The sequence below is a fragment of the Phoenix dactylifera genome, chromosome 1, assembly GCF_009389715.1.
Source record: "Phoenix dactylifera cultivar Barhee BC4 chromosome 1, palm_55x_up_171113_PBpolish2nd_filt_p, whole genome shotgun sequence".
Lineage (NCBI taxonomy): Eukaryota > Viridiplantae > Streptophyta > Magnoliopsida > Arecales > Arecaceae > Phoenix > Phoenix dactylifera.
In genome coordinates this window covers 38,245,848-38,264,842 of record NC_052392.1, presented here as the reverse complement: position 1 = coordinate 38,264,842, position 18,995 = coordinate 38,245,848, and the positions used below count along the sequence as shown (strand labels likewise).

At 41.3% G+C, this 18,995-nt stretch overlaps 2 protein-coding genes across 3 annotated transcripts; one reads left to right on the top strand and one right to left on the bottom strand.

Annotated features, from left to right (window-relative positions):
- The first annotated feature begins 6,532 nt into the window (after window positions 1–6,532).
- Window positions 6,533–9,280, top strand: LOC108511633 (serine/threonine-protein kinase-like protein CCR4). The gene has a single exon (XM_017845076.3). The coding sequence runs from the start codon at window positions 6,807–6,809 to the stop codon at window positions 9,054–9,056; it is 2,250 nt and encodes a 749-aa protein (XP_017700565.3). The 5' UTR covers window positions 6,533–6,806; the 3' UTR covers window positions 9,057–9,280.
- Window positions 9,281–14,409: 5,129 nt separating this feature from the next.
- LOC103716614 (amino acid permease 6-like) lies at window positions 14,410–18,995 on the bottom strand. 2 transcript variants are annotated; one of them, XM_039133873.1, is made up of 6 exons: window positions 18,809–18,995; window positions 16,694–16,927; window positions 16,511–16,604; window positions 16,075–16,414; window positions 15,233–15,460; window positions 14,410–15,107 (listed from the first exon to the last, which is right to left on the bottom strand). In XM_039133873.1, the coding sequence occupies exons 1-6, from the start codon at window positions 18,861–18,863 to the stop codon at window positions 14,676–14,678; spliced, it is 1,383 nt and encodes a 460-aa protein (XP_038989801.1). In that variant the 5' UTR covers window positions 18,864–18,995; the 3' UTR covers window positions 14,410–14,675. The 2 variants fall into 2 exon arrangements, with proteins under 2 accessions (XP_038989801.1, XP_008802902.2); XM_008804680.4 differs by having other exon boundaries at window positions 16,075–16,423; window positions 18,809–18,994.

Sequence of the window (18,995 nt, the reverse complement as noted above, 5' to 3'; positions counted from 1 at the left end):
GTCTGGGATCATACTCATATCCATTGGAATCTGTTGGATTCCTCGATGGGTTGACCATCTGGTTGCCGGCCAGGCCATCGATTAGCTAGTGGTAACATGGCTATTAAGGTCTGGAAGTCAGCTGAGATCTTAAATGGATTGGTAATTTAATTTAGATTGAGTTCCTCAAACTTTATGGTGACAGTTGGAACACTTGCTGCTTCTATTTAATTTTTGTTTTAATCTTTGTACAGAGTTGTTCCAAATGTCTGATATGAGATCTGCATCTAGAATTAGTTCCTGTGGTTGTCATCACTTGTAGGGGGCTGTTGACTTAGACACCGAAACATTTGAAAATAAAGGATCTAATTCCTGGCCCTTGGACTGATTGCTCTATAAAGCTTTCTTCAATTTCTTTTATCCAGAACTCTACTGATTTGTGAGTTAACCTTGTTATATGTGATTTGAGATAGAATGACGTGGACTTCTCCATGTCTGGTTTCTATTTTTTTTTTTTTTTTTTTTTTGAGGGGAAATGGAGGAAGTGAACTACTTCCCCCTGCATTTATTATTGATTATTGTTACATTTACAGGACTAGGATAGTAAAGTAAAGAGAGAAAAGGAATTAGACAGTTCTTTCAGAAAAAAATGAGTTTAGGATGTTTGGTAGTGCTTGGTGGCTCTCATCTGCTTTTCCACAGTCTGTGCCCCCATAATTGAAAGGATTTTAGAGTCTTGTAGAGGATTGAATTGATTGAGACCTCTTTCTGAGGTAAATTCAGAGAATTCCTTTCCAATCAAATATGCCGGCATAGTGCGCTGGTCCTATGCTCTTCTTGATTCAGATTTTATCTTTCTACGCTGCCATGTTGTCCAAATATCCTGTAGATTTGTTGGCCAAGCTTCGATCTTGCGTTGAAACTTTAAAGAGAATCAGATACTTTTAGTAAAGTGGTATTTGATGAAAAGATGTGAACCAGTTTCTATGTTGGCACCACACAAGGAACATCCTGGACTAACTCCCCATCCTTTTCTAGTTAACGTCTCATCTATATATAATTTGTTCTTTTAAAGCAAGCCAAAGAAAGACTTTAAACTTTTCTGGTATAGCCGCTTTCCAAATATCTTTACAGTACACGCCTACACACACACACACACAGAAAGAGAGAGAGATTTGAAGAAGACTGTCTACTGTCTCAAAGAAAAAAAGACAACAAATTAACAACCAAGACTTTATGTCACACAAATGATGGCAACGCATTGTCGGACATGTGAGATGGATTTCAGCTGATGTTTGATGACAGATTAATTGGTGGAACACTATGATGATTGTGAGGACTCGTGTGGGCGTGTGGTTAGTTCCATATCGGTTATTTGTTAGATAGATCTTGAATACTTATATAGAATCAAGAAACTCAAATAATATCTTCCGGCTAGCTATTTTAGATGAGGTTTTTGGTTGTTACAAATGGTATGGCCTATGTGGACTAGCTGCATAGATTTTGGGTACTTATACAGAATCAAGGAACCCAAATAATATCTTCCGGTTAGCTATTTTGGGTGGGGTTCTAGGTTATTACAATGATAGCATAACAAACCAGAATAGAGGTTTGTAGAGAAAAACAAAATGGCAATGAAATGATAGTCCTTGATGATCATACAAAATATATTTGTTTGTATTTTATTTTAACATTTTTGAATCGAAACTCATAAAAACACCAAACGGTTTGGTTTGGTTTTGTTTTGTTTCGGATGGACTCCTTTCACTCTTTTTTTCTTTTTGCTTTTCTTTCCAAATTAGAATTCTTGAGACTTCTCATAGATGACTCCTTCCTCATAGCCAATTAGAACTACATCTACGCATTGATTCAGCACCATTCCAGTATCTATTAATTCTCTGAACTCTGAAACATCATGTATTTGCTAGGCAGTTGGCTCGCTGTGGTGCATCATGGGGCTTGGGTTATTTATAATACAAGGGTTGGAAAAGCCTTTCAAATTCAAGATTCTCTCATAATCTATAATAATTATATTTAAATATAAGTTCCGAAAGTTTCAACGTATGCGAAAAATATTTATCAAAGCTCTTCAATATGGTTGTTACGAGCGATTAGAACAGATGCTATAAGTTAAATTTATACGTCAGATTAGTGAATTTTTCTCCTAATTCAAGAAGCTAGCTCTTAAAAGGTGATAGATACATCATATATCTTTATCTAACCATGTTCTTTCTTTCTTTGTTTTTTCTTTTAATAATAGCACAACAATGGCAAACCATTTTATATTTCATTGAAAAATAAAATGAAACAAGTACAGTAAATGGCCAAGGGTAAAGATGTCAGAGTCAGAGTTATTTTGGAATGTACCAGTTGTGTCCGAAATGGTGTCAATAAAGAATCGCCGGGTATTTCTAGATATATTACTCAAAAGAATCGACACAATACGTCCAGTCGATTAGAATTGAGAAAATTTTATCCATGAATCTAAGAAATAGTGAGAATTCTTGATCTCTCTCAATATCTCTCTCAATTCGAAGATCCAGGATTTGAATTGATGTCGTTTCATTGAAAATCTTGGATCAGATCTACGAAAACAAAACAAAAAAAAAAATGTTGAAGACAATTACGCGGGATCAGACATTAAAAAAGGTAAAAAGAAAAAATGAAAGGGGAATTGATCCATGGTCGATTCTATAACAGATAAATAGGAATTGCTAGTTATACCTCGTGAAAAAAAGACTTTTTAGTGGAATTAGCCATTCCATTTCTTTTAGAGAGAGATTCTCTTTAAGTGGATCTGTTTATCATAAAGAGATTCGTTGTTCCTGACCCTGCTTCACCTTAATTGTTATTTGAACAAAAAGATCACAATAAACTTTTTTTTGGTATTCCTTTCCTCGTCTTTCTATGTCGCAGGGTTGAAACCAAGAAATATTTGTTATTTTCCTGATGTTTCCGAACATTTTCAATAAAACCTTCTCGTAGAAGTATTTTAACAAAGTTTTCGGTGATATTAGTAGATGCTATTCGAACTGTTCCTTTTTTATTCATGTCAGCATTTCTTATAGAAGTTATTATATCGGGGGAGGGACTTATGTCACCACAAACAGAGACTAAAGCAAGTGTTGGATTTAAAGCTGGTGTTAAAGATTACAAATTGACTTATTATACTCCTGACTACGAAACCAAAGATACTGATATCTTGGCAGCATTCCGACGCTTTTGGTTTTTTCATGTTGTCAAACAGTTGAACAATGAAAATAGATGGCGAGTGCCTGATCGAATTGATCAGGTCGTGTAGGAACAAGGTTCAAATCTCTCGGTCTGTTAGGATGCCTCAGCTGCATACATCACTGCACTTCCACTTGACACCTATCGTAATGATAAACGGCTCGTCTCGCCGTGACCTTATCTTGGATTCTCAATACTTCTGTCGCTCCATCCCCGCAGGGGCAGAGAACCCGTCGCTGTCTCGGCTGTGCTACCGGAGGCTCTGGGGAAGTCGGAATAGGGGAGCACTCATCTTGGGGTGGGCTTACTACTTAGATGCTTTCAGCAGTTATTCTCCATGAAACAACTCTCAGAAATCTTTTTCCCTTTTGGAAGATACAGGAGCGAAACAATCAACCTATTGATATTGGAAGACCAAAAAGATTCTTCCAATGTCTCATTTCTGGGTCCAATGGAATTCATAGGTATAGGAAGAATAGGTATAGGAAGAAGCCCCATCAAATAAATGAAAGAAAAATAACAAACAAAGAAGGGGAAACGAAATTATGGATGACAAATTGAGTCCTAACTTGGCCTTACATGTTCCTTTTTTTTTTCTTTTTTTTTGGTGCAACGACGGCTCACACACTACGGATGTGAATGCGGCCAATAAAATCAAAAAATAAAATACTATGTAATAGTTCTGGAACATACCTCCTTCCAATCCAAATAAAATCATCGGACTGGTAGGCCGCATAGAAGGCCACTCAGTTGGCCGCCCCGTTGGCTTCCCTGAATACGTGTGAAGCATGGTGGGAGTCGCACTCCTCTATCAACCTGCGAATCTTATGGATCAATGGCCGATCCTCAGCAGTGCGTCCGCGTCTCCGAATTCACTCAACCACTGTAAGGAAGAAACATCCTACGCTTTTTCTTGCATGTAGATTTCCTTGGTTGGCCTGAACTGGGATACACGGCTTGCTTTCACACATGAAACATATATAAATTGGCGGACGCGGTTTCACACACACACACACACATACACACAAGCATATTCATGCCAAACTCTGAAATGGCTGCCTCTCCTTTAATAAGATAGGACTAAAGGTTAAATTGTGTGGTCAAATCCCCTTCTATTCAAAAGAAAAAGAACAGAAAAAGAGGAGGACTAAGGTGCAGAGTCTTTGGTCTTTCTATAAAATGGGAGACCTTCCCCTATGGTTAGCATCCAAAGTTTTCAATGTTCTAACCATATCAAAGTTTTGTGTTCTCTATACTGTCATATGTACAACTTTTAAAAGGAAAATGCTTATGTATAACTTTTAAAAGGAAAATGTTTCTACTTCCATAGCTTACTCGCGTGCGACACGCATTAGGCCCCATGTATTGCACCAATCCCTAATCTACTCTAATTCTCCCTTTTGAAGAGGACCTAGGTTTGATTTACATAGAAAGCACTTGAAATTTCAAATTAGAGTAGATGTGAAGTAGAATCACTAGTTCGTTTAATGGGATAGGACTTAAAAGGTGTCTTTGAATTAGGGTAGCAAAGGTGATAGAGATTAAGAGGCGTATTCGTGGTGATGATGGCACGGCATGCATGTGGCTGGATATTAGTCAGAGTTATTAGTCATGACCATTTCAATTATGCTTGATCTTGGCTAGAAATTTAGATCCACTGCCACTTGAGGTTGATCGATTCTATTTTTTTTTTTTCATTTGTTCTTTGTGAATCAGATGAAAAACTATCATCAAAATTGACAAAGATACAGTTTATAGAAATGCACCTATAAGGTTGATACTAAAATTTAATGTCCTTTGACATGCATGCATGCATTCATCTTCAACAATACTAATTTGCTTAAATCTAGGATGAGAAAGATGATTGCTTTTTCAAGCTAATCAGCATTTGAAATCAGAAATTCACTACTAAAAGTACTTGCGTGAAGGATTATACATGTCTATATTGACCAAATCACTAACTTGATCCAATTTACAGTTCTAATTTATTCTACCATAACAATAATACAAAATATTATAATGCATTGAAAAAAATAATGTTTAGGGACTCCATCTCAACTAACCTAGATCATAACTATTCTAAAACGATTAGCAAAATCCTGAGCAATGACTATCCAATGCTATCTCTTTCAATTAATTAAGTTTCAGCCGGTCATCTGTCCATGTATTGAATATAGAAATATAAGTTGTCTTAGGAGTCAAGGCCAAGTTCCCATCATGCCCAAAGATCTCATTCAAACCTGTCCCCCATCTAAAGATGCATAAAGTTTAGCCCGTGCCCCTCGCCATTACTTTTTAGTCCCTCTTTGAGATGTGATAGCTCTTAAAATGCATTTAAAATCCGGGCTTCGTTAATTGCACTGCTTTAGTTTTCACCACGGAGTTGAGGCTCCAAGAGGACTTTAGAAGTCCCTAAAAACCAAAAAAATAATGGAAAAGGTGCGATGACATGTAAAACAAGCCACCAACCTATTAAAAGTCAACCAAATTCCATGACGTATCTCCTGCGTCATTTAAAATTCATGATCCCAGGCTCACAGCAGTCAGATGCTGATCCTATGGTTGACAAGTACTGCCATGTCATCTCCTGTCTTCTGATTCCTGCTACAAGGTGACAAAGCCTTCGTTCCATGGATTTGACCCACTCCTTGAACTCTGCAAACCATACCTATTTAGTTAGCAGCTTCCAATTCCCACATACATAAATCACCATGATATCATCTCTTTATTTCTCTTGACTATTCATTCAATTTCCTTTCCACACCAACACTATTCACCCAAACAATAAAGATCACATATAACATTTATCCTTTTTTTTTTTTTTTAACGGGCATTTTATATGTAGATACATTCAATAAAAACAAAAAACAGCAAATCTCAGAATATTCCAAGTATCTCTCTCTCTCCGTCCATAAAATACCTCCAGAGTGACAACATTTATTCTATTCCTAAAACACTCATAATTGCTTTTCAGGCCATATATTTAGAGAGGCTAATGAAGCTGCAAATTGGGTGGCTGTCTACGTGGCCAACCATTCCGAAAGTACCATATACGCCGAAGAGGAAGAGTTGCACCGGGCATTCTATGATCTTTTGTTTTCTTACTTTATTAGGTGTATTCATACACATATTATACGAAATACCGGTTTTAGAAAAAAAAGAAAAAAAAAAAGAAAAAGAAGGAGGGAGAGAGAGAAAGAGAGAGAGAGAGGCAACTATATGTATAACCTTTGAATTAGTAAAGTATAGGTCTGAACTTCTTTTACTCTTTTCTTTCTTTTTTCTTCTTTTTTTTGTCGGGTGGGTTGGGGATTGTTGGGTGGGGGTCTTTTTAGAATGCGATAGACTTGGTCTTTGGTCAGTTTAGTCTACCAAGCCGCGTCTGCTCTCCCCCGTGTCCTCCTCTTCCTCATGCATGACGCTAGGTTGAATCCCCCCACCTTTAGGAACAAAATACCAAAAAAGAAAGTTCCATTAACCCTTCAAACACCACCGCCTCCTCCCTCTCATCCCTCCTCTCTCCACCACCACCTCATTTTTCTCCAAGCTACAATGCAATTTTCCACCACCACCATATACAACCAACCTTCATTTCAATGTCTCCTTCAAGAACTTCTCCATGTCTCTTCCTCTTGTTAGTCTTCCTCTCCTTCTCAATCCCCTCCACCTTCTCCTCCCCTCTCTCCACCATATCCATCTCCCATTTCTCCAACGTCACCTTAGTCTGCGCCCTTGTCCAATCCTCCCCCACCAATTTCTTTGATCTGAACTGCACCGCCCTCCCTTATCGAACCCAACGCTCTTACCCCTCCGGCGCCGTGCCCTATGCCGCCGTCGCCGCAGGCGATGACTTCCTGTGCGCCCTCACGTCGCCCCCCGACAATTCGAATGCCACGATGAGGTGGTGGCACTTCGCCATCCATGGCTCCGACCCCGGGAAGCGGATCTACCGGGGCCCATCTCTCGTGGCCCTCGCCGCAGGCGACTCCCGCGTCTGCGGGCTCATCGGCGATGCGCGCAAGCCCACTTGCTGGCGGTGGCCCGAAGTCTCCTTCCCGGCTGGCCTAAGCTTCACCGATATCGCCGTCGGCAGGGATTTCGTCTGCGGGTTATCCAACTATGGATCGATCAAGTGCTTCGGAAACGACTCCGATATCGTCGGACGCGAGCATCCCGGGAACTTCAGCTCGGTTGCCGCTGGTTCCCGACATGCATGCGGCATCACCACCGACGGCAAATTATCTTGCTGGGGCGCCGGAGCCCCGAAGGTACCTGATTTCCCCACCGGCATCGTTTCCATGGCATTGGGAGCTAACCGGACATGCGTGCTCCGTGCCAATGGGACTGTGCTCTGCTGGGGGGACAACCCTCAGCTGCCCTGCGACATCGCCGCCGAGGAATTCATCACTATCGAAGCGAAGGGCGACGCGGTCTGCGGCATCCTGACGGCGAACTTCTCTGTGGTCTGTTGGGGGAGCGAAATTTTCCGACAAAACCACGTCGTCTACGACCGCGCCAAGCCGGGGACCTGCGTGCCGACCTCGCGCTGTAACTGCAGCTTCTTCCCCGGCTCCGGCAGCTTCTGTTCCGACAACCAAGTCATCTGCCAGCCTTGCAACCTCCGGCTCAAGTCAAGCAGCCCACCCCCATTTCCGCCGCCGACCAATTCAACCCAAAGCAGCGGCGGCACCAGCAGCAGCAAGAAGGGAAGACTGGTCTTCATAGTGCTGGGATCGGTTGGACTCGGTCTGGGAATTTCAGCCGCGATCGGCTTCGTAGTCTTCAAACATTGTACCAAGAGAAGCAACGGCCGGGTCCACGACACGTTGGGGATGGGTTCGATGAGGCCAACTCCCCGAGTCGGGCCGATTCTAGACGGCCGACTCGGTCCATTTGTTGAAGAGTTCTCCATGGAAGCCCTCCTTAGGGCCACGGACGACTTCGCCGAGTCGCACAAGATCGGGTCCGGCAGCTTCGGGCTGGTCTACCGCGCGACCCTCGCCGACGGCCGGGTCGTCGCCATCAAGCGCGCGCACCTCGCGAGCTCCTCCTCCCGAACCATCCACAAACGCCGAGTCCAGGAACGAGCTTTCCTCTCCGAGCTCGCCGTCTTGTCCCGAGTCAATCACAAGAATCTGGTCCGGCTGTTCGGCTACTGCCAGGAGCACGGCGAGAAGGTGCTGGTGTATGAGCTCATGGCCAATGGCACGCTGCACGACCACCTCCACAAGCTCAAGAACTCGCCGCTGAATTCGTGGAAGGCGAGGCTGAAGGTGGCCCTCGACGCGGCGCGGGGGATCGAGTACCTGCACAGGTACGCCGTGCCGGCGATCATTCACCGAGACATCAAGTCGTCAAACATTTTGCTCGATGTGGAGTGGACGGCGAAGGTGGCGGACTTCGGGCTGTCGTTGACGAGCCCCGGCGACGAAATCAGCGCGGCGGGGACCGTCGGGTACATGGACCCGGAGTACTACAGGCTGCAGCGGCTGACGGCGAAGAGCGACGTGTATAGTTTTGGGGTGGTGCTTTTGGAGCTGGTGACGGGGTGCAAGGCGATCCATCGGAGTGGGGAGGGGAGCGACTCGCCGAGGAATGTCGTGGAGATGGCAGTGCCGTGGATCGAGGCCGATGAAGTGGACCGGGTGCTGGACCGGAGGATCGCACCGCCGACTCCCGCGGAGGTGGAGGCGGTGGCGTACGTGGGGTACGTGGCGGCGGAGTGCGTGAGGCCGGAGGGGAGGGAGAGGCCGGAGATGAGCGAGGTGGTGGCGGCGTTGGAGCGGGCGGTGGCGGCGTGTTGGGTGGCGGGGTTGGACCGGTCCGAGACGCAGCGGTCTCGGTAGAACTGGTGGGTTTTGGACCGTGTTCGCAAGCGGAGGTGGGAGAGTTACGTGTGATGGCCGCATCTCAGTAATTGCGACATGTCGCTCGCAACCTTTTTGATTTTTTGTTCCTTTTTTTTTTTTTTTTTTTTGCTTGGCTCGTAAACAAATCAATTAACAATTGGTGTTTGATTTTTTCCCCGTGTAATTCATTCAATTAACAAAGTCGATATTTTTTCCCCCAATGTCAGACTTAAATCGAAAACATTCTTTTCTTCCTATGTAAACATGGACTCGTTTCAAATTGCCTCCCCTGCACCCGCTGCCACGTGCATGGAAAACCTAAGCATCTTGGTGGAACACGGACCATAATTTCATCTACGAGAAGGGTGAGAATTGTTTGGACCAAGGCAATAGTCCATAAATACAGATCTTATTTTTAAGCATATGTATGTTTGGCTCCCAAAATGAGGTTAATTTGACACGGTCGGGTTAGAGCGAATAGGATTAGGTTAACGTAAATAAGATAGGGTCAAACTGGGTCCAATGCTTGGATTACATTGGATAAAATTAGGTCAAACCGGGTAGGTCAGGTTTGGATTAGATTGGAGAGGTTGGGGTCAAGTCGGATGACCGAGGTTTATTTACCTATTTATAATATTCTCATGTATATCATTATATGTATTATATATGAAAATTGTAGTTTGTAGATTTGAGGATCATCAATTACTTGGATGAAATTTAAAACTTTTGAATGAAAAGTCAAAGTTAAGTTAACTCGTATAATTTTATTCAAATTTTCATGATTTATATTTGATTGTTGATTATCGTATTTGAGCTACAAAAGAAAAACTAGATCATGACTTGAATTGCAAATCTAACCTAACTTAGTCTCGACTCGAATCAAAATATATTAGGTTAGGTCTGGGTCATGCTTGACCTCAACCTGACCCGATTAACTAGTTGAGTTTAAAATCCTTTCCATAAACTTGACTTGACTTAACTTGATCGGGTCTAATGGGTTAGGTCAGGTCTAAAATCATGACCTAAATACAAAATTGAATTGAATCGGGGTCAAGCATGGCTCGATCCGATCCGACTTGTTTGTAGTCGTGGTCTAGATTAGGTTAGTTGGCTAAGAGAGAGGATAGGTTGGGATTGGTTAAGGTTAGCATTATGGTCCAATACTACCAAGTAAGAAAGTTGTTTATCGCGCTGTAGCTGGGAGTTGTCAATACTAAGGTAATATAGATCGAAGAACAAATTCAAGAATTTGATAGTTGAAAAAGATTATAAAGCTCTAGTTGATGTTAAGTAATCGTTGGAAACATGTGTGATCGTTGGTCCAACCTATTATCGAGTTCCTTGGCTATTGATGTAATTGTTTCTAAGAATACGAGACATGGTTATCTGTGTGTCAATATAGTCGAAGATCTAACACATGTTTTGTAACAAGTAAAAGAAAAGTTACAAAATTCAAGTAAAATCGATGCTATTTGAAGGGGTTAGACATTTGGGAGGAGGAGGAGGAGGAAGAAGAAGAAGAAGCCAAGGAAGAATATTCCATAACAAGTAGTGTATAGGGAATTCCTGTTAATGGTTTGGTTTTGCTTGCTGCATATAGCTTCTTTTATACCTTGTTATTTTGATGCAGGTGGAGGGATGAAGACCTTCCCCAAGATTTTCTGAGAGACAGCAAAAAATATCAGGTTACAAGAGAGGTAAAGACAATACATAGAGGATGATGTAGAAGACATAGTTAATCTCAATGATTGAGTATAGTGTCAATCTTCCTCTCTAAGATTAGATATCCTATTTTTCTCTTCTCGCAATAGAGATTAGACGATAATTGGAAAGTATAGAGTGCATCGGGGATTTCTTTCTCGAGAATATCCTACAATTTCTTTCCAACCAAATCTGTCAACAAAATGTAAGTGCCACTTGATCCCATGCTCCAAGTTGTCAACAATATTTTTCACCTTTGATACCTGTCTTAGTTGCATCATTTATTTTTTAGTTCACGAGAAAAGAAGCATTTTCCTATGGTATAGTTTTATTTGTCCTATATATGCAGCTTTCTTTTACATCTCTTAATGTTGTGGCTAGCTTGTGTTAGGTCTTATTTGTTTCCCTTTCTGTTCTGGTGGTATAATTTACTATGAAGTGGATGATGTCAGATTTCTAGACTTACTGATGCTAGTCCTCAAGGAAATTTGGTTTTTTTAGCTAAAATTTTGGTTTCATGCAATAATCTGGCTTATGATTTTGGACTCCTTAGTAGAGCAGTTATGTGTTATGCCTTTATGACTTCTTGTGATTGATTGGAGGACCATCCTATGTGTTAGACTCCTCTCTCCTATCATATGATCATCAAACATAACCATTGCCCATTATAGGGTAGCATCATCGAAACAAATTTAGTTAGGAGTATGGTCCACTAAGTAGGCTTATGTTGAACTCAAGACTTAACAAATATGTGCTGGGTTTGAAAGGAATGAAGGTTTAGAAAGACTATGCAACTGGATTAGATCCAATACAATGTTAGTTAATAGAGTTGCTTGTGCCTCAATAGTCTTGCATAACCATTTCTTAGTGGGAAATATGAAACTTGCATCTTAATGCATTTGAAAATGATACTAGAAGCGAAAAGTAAAACACAAGCAAAATTGGTAGATGTTTATCAAATACTTATAAAATTTAGAACCACATGTCAATTTTTCAGTAATTTTTCCTATAAAAGTTGGAACTACGTGCCTTTCTTGCAAATTATAAACACACAATTTCCTCTCTCCTCTCTCAGTCTCTCACACATGCATATTTTCATGCATGATTTTAGAACTTTTTTTATATCCATCTTTTCACTTCCTTATATACATGCATATGCATGCATGCGTCTGTCTACATGGGACATGCGTGCATATATAAGAACATATATATTAACGTACATCATATCAATAAAAGAAGCACTAGTATTCATGCATAGGAATAAGGTCTTTCACGCAAAAGAAGGATTCACCTTCCCTTCGTATGAATCCACTGATAGATCATCAGCTGATCACTTTGAGATCCATATTGACGGATGAATGATAGAGTTTGGAATGCTTTGAGATCTATGCAATGAACAACCCAACGGTGGCTTTATGTGATTGTGCGAAAGATACAACCCGGTTCTAGGTGACTAAAAGGGTGCCACCCAACTCCAATCTTCTTTTTTTCCTCTCATGAAAGTTTTATAATTGCATTTCTCTTGAACGAAAAAAAAAAAGAAGAATTACTGTGTTAATCATGCACATCACATCCCAACCTTCTACTTTCATAGGTCGGATAATGACACATCTAGCTGAGCTGTGCGATTCATTAACAATTTTAGTGGAGTCCAGGATGTTCTGGTATGGGAAATGTGAACTTGGGAGTCTACCAAAAATAAAAGGGAACCTGGGAATATTAAACATAGAACTGTCACAACTTGGCCGGCAAATTCTCCATTTTGCTCCCTACTTTATTCCGGAGCAGCGAAGTCATGCCCAAGGTTTGAACGCAGGGAATAAGATGGAGAGCTGTGCCAAAAAGTTGTGACCAAGGCAAAGGAGAATTTATGGCGTGACACTCCTCTTCCTCCTCCTCCATAATATATAGGTGGCCAAAAACTCATGCAAAAAGCTTACGTGGGCACGAAATATGGGACAAGAAGAATACCATATTCTCAGCTTTTAGAGATAAGTACAACTGAATGATATAATACTGACATGAGACTGGGTTTATATGTGGTTATATGATTGTTTCCTCATGTCAGCTATATATTCAAAGATAGTCAGTCCACTGGAGAGGGACAGAGAGCGGGTCATCAGATCCTTCCTCAATTGAAGTGCAAATTTAATGTGACAAAATAATTTCAAAATTACAATTTTAATTTCGAGTAGAAGTTGGCATGTGGAACCCACACGTATTGAATTAAAAATATTATTTGATAGATGATTGTAATGCGTGGTGCATCTGACTGATGTCATGTTCCAAATCTATCATCTAAGTTGATACATGACATGGCTGCATATTGCACAGTCGAAAAACCATGTCTCGTGTCAACCCTGGTGATGAGTTTGGGGCGTGACAACTAGCTCATCCCCACTTCTTATTTTAGCTCTAGTAACTTGTTGGACTTGAGGAGATTTACATTATGCAACTATGGCAAAAAAAATTGATGAAATTATAGTCCTATAGATATCATAGGCAATGGTAGGTAGCTCAGTTAACTGCCCCCCCTATTTTTTCTTTCTTCTAAATAAAAAAAAGGGGCTGTTAGAGGTTGTCAAGGAGCAGGTTTTGGTTGGGGTTGTGTCCACTTATATCCAAAATCAAATAATATGCATAAAGCATAGAGATAAAATATAAACATAGTTAATGAGTTACATCCATACCCAATAATAGTTCCAAAATTAATTGGATATTTTTGTGCTGCTAGCAGGTATTTGTTGGACCAATTTGAGCTCTATCTTGGTTGGGAGATAGATGTGCAAGGATAAGACTAATGGTAAGCCCCGGACTTGGATCCAATGTTTGGCACCCCTTTGTTGTTCTTAGGGGTGGTCCATCGTTCGGTCCCTTCTAGTGGCGCATTACCATGATATTGGTCAAAAAATAACATTAATGATGGATTGATGAAATGATAAAATGGAAAAAAAAGAGGAGGGTCATCTTTGATTACTGCCTTCATTATTATCCACGTCGGCAATTCAAGAATATTAGGCTTTGGAGAATATTAGACTAGCTAATCCAAATACCCCTTTCTTGTTCTTAGGAGTTGTCCATAGATCAGTCCCTTTCGGTGGCACATTACCATCATATTGTCAAAAAATTAACATTAACAATAGACTGAATAGGGCAATAAAAAGAGAGTCACCATTGATTATTGCCTTCATTAGTGTCCATGTCGGCAATTTAAGAATATTAGACTTTGGGAATTAGCAACTAGCTAATCCAAATGCTCCATTATTGTTCTTAGGAGTTGTCCATGGATCAGTCCCTTTTGGTGGCACATTACCATCAAATTGGTCAAAAAATTAACATTAGTAATTGACCGATAAAATATTGTAATAGGGCGATAAAAAGAGAGTCGCCATTGATTATTATCTTCATTATTGTCCATATCGATCGGCAATTTAATAACGTTAGACTTTGGGCATTAGCAACTAACTAATCCAGACATCGACAACCTAAGCCTAGCCCTGATGCAATTGTGTCCCAGAGAATATAAGAATAATGTTGTCTCAAACTTCCTACATGCCCAAAAAGTCTGATAGAGGGAATGCCAATTTGATAGGTCAATGAAGGCATGTTTTAGGCAGCTTTCCAAGTGCTAGCATCAAACAAATTTCAGTAAGCCTAGCAAATATTCCAACTTGATTAGTTTAGATATGTGAGCCCACGACAAGTCTTTCTTTGGATTTCCATATGCCATGACAGAGTCCAAAATTGACACAAGACAGAGGCAAAATCTTCTCATTTAGGACTGTCTGCACATAGAACTCTCATCTTGGTTTCTCCCAGGATCACAATGTAAATTATTTCAGCATGCATCAGACTCCTAACTCTGATTTAGTTGTGCACAAACTTCAGCAGTTCGGAGCTATATGAACACCACCTTCAGCTCACAATTTTGAAAGGGGTGGCGAGCTTTAAGCTATCCACAATGTCAGCCACAGAACCAATGCTGGCTGCAACTGAAATCAGAAGACACAGCATGCTCAAACTCTGCAGCAACACCCACTTAGGAGCTCCCCACCCAATCCCCCTCTGAGCTATGTGCATGCTCACTGGAAAGAAGACGGTCAGCGGCCAAAAGCTCAATGCACCAAGAAGGCCCAAGACAGCATTGAAGAATGGCACCAGCATTGCCACCAATGTCGTGAGGAGGACGAAGACCGATCGGAGGAGAAGCTTCGAAAGCGTGAAGCTTAAGGGGCCGCCCTCCATGAGGGGCACTCTTACAGTGTAGGTCCTGTGGATGAACTTGGCTTCTGGCCACTGTGAGGCGATCCGTCTCTCTATAGTGGCAAAGACTGGTTGTGCATAGACCTGAAAGTATAATGTACGTGGAAGCTAGTCAGTGGTTTTGTTCATGATACTGGCCTTCAGCAGTAATGTAGCTTAGATGCTAGTCATTGCTTGATGAATGTATATGTATATATATAGAGAGAGACCTGGTATGCTCCCACTAGATGAAGGATGAGGCATATATTTCCAACGTCGATGAGCCAAAAGGGCTCGTAGATTCCGAAACCAGCGAGAATGTTTCCAGGAGCATCATCCCCGAAAGCTGCGTATCCGATGCAGCCAAGAGAAAGGTAGAAGATTGTGGTGACCCCTATTCCATACATGGCTGCCTTCTTCATTGTTTTGTTTTCTGGTGGAGGGGACTTCAATGTATCCTGCATATTGAGAATAGAAGAATGAGAGAAAAGAATTGTATGTTGAGAATAGAAAAATGAGATAAGAGAATTGTATGTTGAGAATAGAAGAATGAGATAAGAATTGTATTTCTGTCTGTGTCTAATATAATGTACAAGAGCAGCCTTTATATAGTACTGAGACTGACTAAGTTTGGTAATATAATCAATCACAAATCAATTAAAGTCCTAATCAAAAATGTACAAGATCACCAGAATCATCAAGGTCAACTAGAATATATATGGAATCAGTCTAGAGTAGTCTAGAATGATTCTATGGAACCTCACAATTCTTAGACGCAAACTCACAAGCTTTCCCCTACTAATAAGGCCAACAAGCCTTGTCCAACATGTTGGTTAGTTCTATGGAATCTTTTTTCATTCAATCCTTGTAAGATTTTTTAAAATTCTTTCCAACCATCTTGCATTCATTCAAAGATGCATCTACACATAAATTAATGAGCCACCAAGGAAGGGCTAGACTATATGTTTTATCATAACGATGCAATAATGGATGTAATCATATTCTGATGGTGTAAAAAAAAACAGAAAAAAGGGTTGTTGAAGAACTAGAAAATGACCAAGAAAATTAGTACCTGGATTTCAATCAGGACCTCAGCAAAAGTGTAAGCAAAAGCTATGTTCCCCAATGCTAGTAGTGAATTCCATGCTCTCTTGCTCGATGACACCGCACTGGAACTGGCCAGCCCCCCTCTGATTCCACCATTAGAAGCCCATTGTGCTATGCACAGACCAAGCCCTATGAAGGAGTAAGCAAATGACATCACAGCTGCCACCACTGACAGCCATGTTATGTTCTCCAAGCTTGGAAATTGAGAGAGCACAACTTGAATTAACCCAAACACTACCATGAGCACGGTCCCGGAGGCCTCACACCTTGCGCCGTGCCCGTTTCGATGAAAGCAGTCCGATCGCCTTATCGCGCTTAGGGTGCCACACAAGAGGAACAAAGAAATCTCATTTAGCTAACAAAAATCTTTCATGCTGATCTATTAGATAGAGATTACTCACATCATGCTGGTTGTAGCTGTTATAGTGTAGCCCACCATAGTCCCCCATAAATTTACATACTGAGCAACTCCACACATGAATACTTCCTTGGGGCCTTGAGGAGAAGCAATGCAATTTTGTTAATGAGCAGAAGTTGGAAGATGGCACACATGTAAAATTCAGACCAAGGAGCAGTTAGGTCACCTAAGTATGATCTGACTGCTTCCATATATGTTCGATTTCTTTCTCCGATGATTGGATCGGGTGATCGATAGGAATTGGCTAAGAGGGTGGAAGTATAATAGGTTACGCCGGAGAAGCCGAAGAGAGCGAGCGGTCCTGCAATCCAGCCTAATTGTGCAACACTCCATGCCAGGGCTAGCACCCCCGAGCCGATGACCGCGGTAACAATATGCGCTGTAGCAGACCATAAGGTTCCTGCATACATTGGTCGAGTCCAATTCAATACAGGGTTCCATGAAAGGGTTCGAAAATGCCAGCCATTAGGAGCAAGGCATTGACCTCAAACAGGTTGTGCATGTGCCAACACTTTTCATTAGAAGCAACTTGCTACTCTCATTCTTAACCTTTGAAGCAAATTAACAACTCCTCTTAGTTTTCACCTGATGCCTCTAGCCCATACCAGACGGTTCATTTATCACTTTACTCCGCCTTTAAGCATAACTTTCCTGCCTCTTAATGACACCATCCAACTACTCAACATACAACAAGTATTCATTTAAAAGCAAAATACCCTAATTAAAACTGATTTCCCATAAACTCAACTCATCTGAACACAGCTAAGGCACCCTAATTCCAAATTAGTTGGAGTCGGCTAGCTGTATGAATCCTTTTTCTCCATTCAACTCAGTTTAGGAAAAATTAATTTTACATATAACAAGCAAAAGCGAAGATAAGTGAAACATGGCTTGTTGTTGGTTGACCATATCTATTTTGAGCATCCATGATCCAGACAGCTTATATGCCCCACCCAATTAATTTAGTTGGTTGTGGCTGACGCGGGTGTGAGCACGGAGAACCAGAATTTTCTTTCGTGCACGATTTGCACTGCAGAATACTGTAGGGCCGACATCTACCATCAGGAGATAGATGGCTATCAACAGTAATGTACCGCATATAGTATGTCACGCCATTTTATTTGATAGCTATCCATCTTCTGATAGCGACGACCATCAGATACTTCACGGCACGAATAAGGTGTAAACCGCAAAGGAGCCGTGCTGGAGAATTAATGTTTGGGATCTGATGGGGGTAGAAAGAGAGGAAGAAGGAAAGCATTGACGTCACGCAAGTGGCAGATTAAAGCAAGATCATTAATGTTGACTCTGATGAGAATAAGGAAATGGAACCTTAACTAATAGCGCTATTAGACTGGTTGTGATGACGACCGGGAAAAGCTAGGTAGACTCGGAAGTTCGAAGCCACATCCTCTTTATGGCATGCTGTTGTTTAAGAGGCCCAACAAGTGCCTGTTAAACATAGGCCAGTAGAATAAGTACAGGCTCAGGCCCAGTATCTCTGCTCATGTGGGCTGTCCTTGGACAACTCTATTGCAACGCATTCAGAAGAGCCACAACAAGTTACAGAGGATATAACTTCAAAGAGAAACTAACATTACTCGCAGAGTTCTCTATCTTCAAAATATATATTCTCCATGTAGATTTCTTTGGAGTTGCATCCACATCTATTATATACATCCGCAATGAATTTATGACGGGTCTATCAGCAGGATTGGCAATTTATTCCATCCTATCGGATACCTGATCCGACCCGATCTTAACGTAGCTGGTTTTACCCGACTTGTAGCAGATACAGGAAAGAAAAAAACCCACCCCAAACCGACCTATATAACTCTTCACAAATTTTCTTTACGAGATTAAAAAAAAAAATTATTTGTATGCAAATAAAATTGATTTTTATAGATTTATCCGGCCCAATCCATGCCGCCCATCCCAGCTAACTCTCTATCCGGCTCCTCTATCACTGTCTCGCATGTGAACCGTGGAGGCCGTCAGGATTAAGGACAGTGCGAGGAGAGAATTATATATGGATCAGAAAAGAACCATAGAAGACATTGAGGGGGGTGATCATACGAGACAAGGTAAGTGCCCATAATACAAGTAGAAAAGAAAAGATAATCTGTCTCGAGTAACATAATACAAGTAGAAAAGAAAAGCCATGACCATGCTCATCACCTTTAGCATAAAAAATTAACAAGTTACATCATGTTTCTGAAGTGAACTCAGCAGATCAAACATAGGTGGATGAGTTAATAAAAGTAGTATTATGGGCACTTACCTTGTCTTGCGTGATCACCCCCGTCAATGTCTTCTATGGTTCTTTTCTGATCCATATATAATTCTCTCCTCGCACTGTCCTTAATCCTGACGGCCTCCACGGTTCACATGTGAGACAGTGATAGAGGAGCTGCAATAGAGGAATGGTCTTAGGATGTTTATATATAGTGTGCCATTGATTTCTCTCA

What these genes read in the sequence shown, in the direction of transcription:
- LOC103716614 (XM_008804680.4), bottom strand. Translation starts at nt 18,863, where the DNA reads ATGGATCAGAAAAGAACCATAGAAGACATTGACGGGGGTGATCACGCA. An exon ending in GGGTGATCACGCAAGACAAG is followed by an intron (nt 16,928 to 18,808) that starts GTAAGTGCCCAT and finishes CAATGTATGCAG; the next exon opens with GAACCTTATGGTCTGCTACA. An exon ending in AGGTCCTGATTGAAATCCAG is followed by an intron (nt 15,461 to 16,074) that starts GTACTAATTTTC and finishes CTCAATATGCAG; the next exon opens with GATACATTGAAGTCCCCTCC.
- LOC108511633 (XM_017845076.3), top strand. Translation starts at nt 6,807, where the DNA reads ATGTCTCCTTCAAGAACTTCTCCATGTCTCTTCCTCTTGTTAGTCTTC.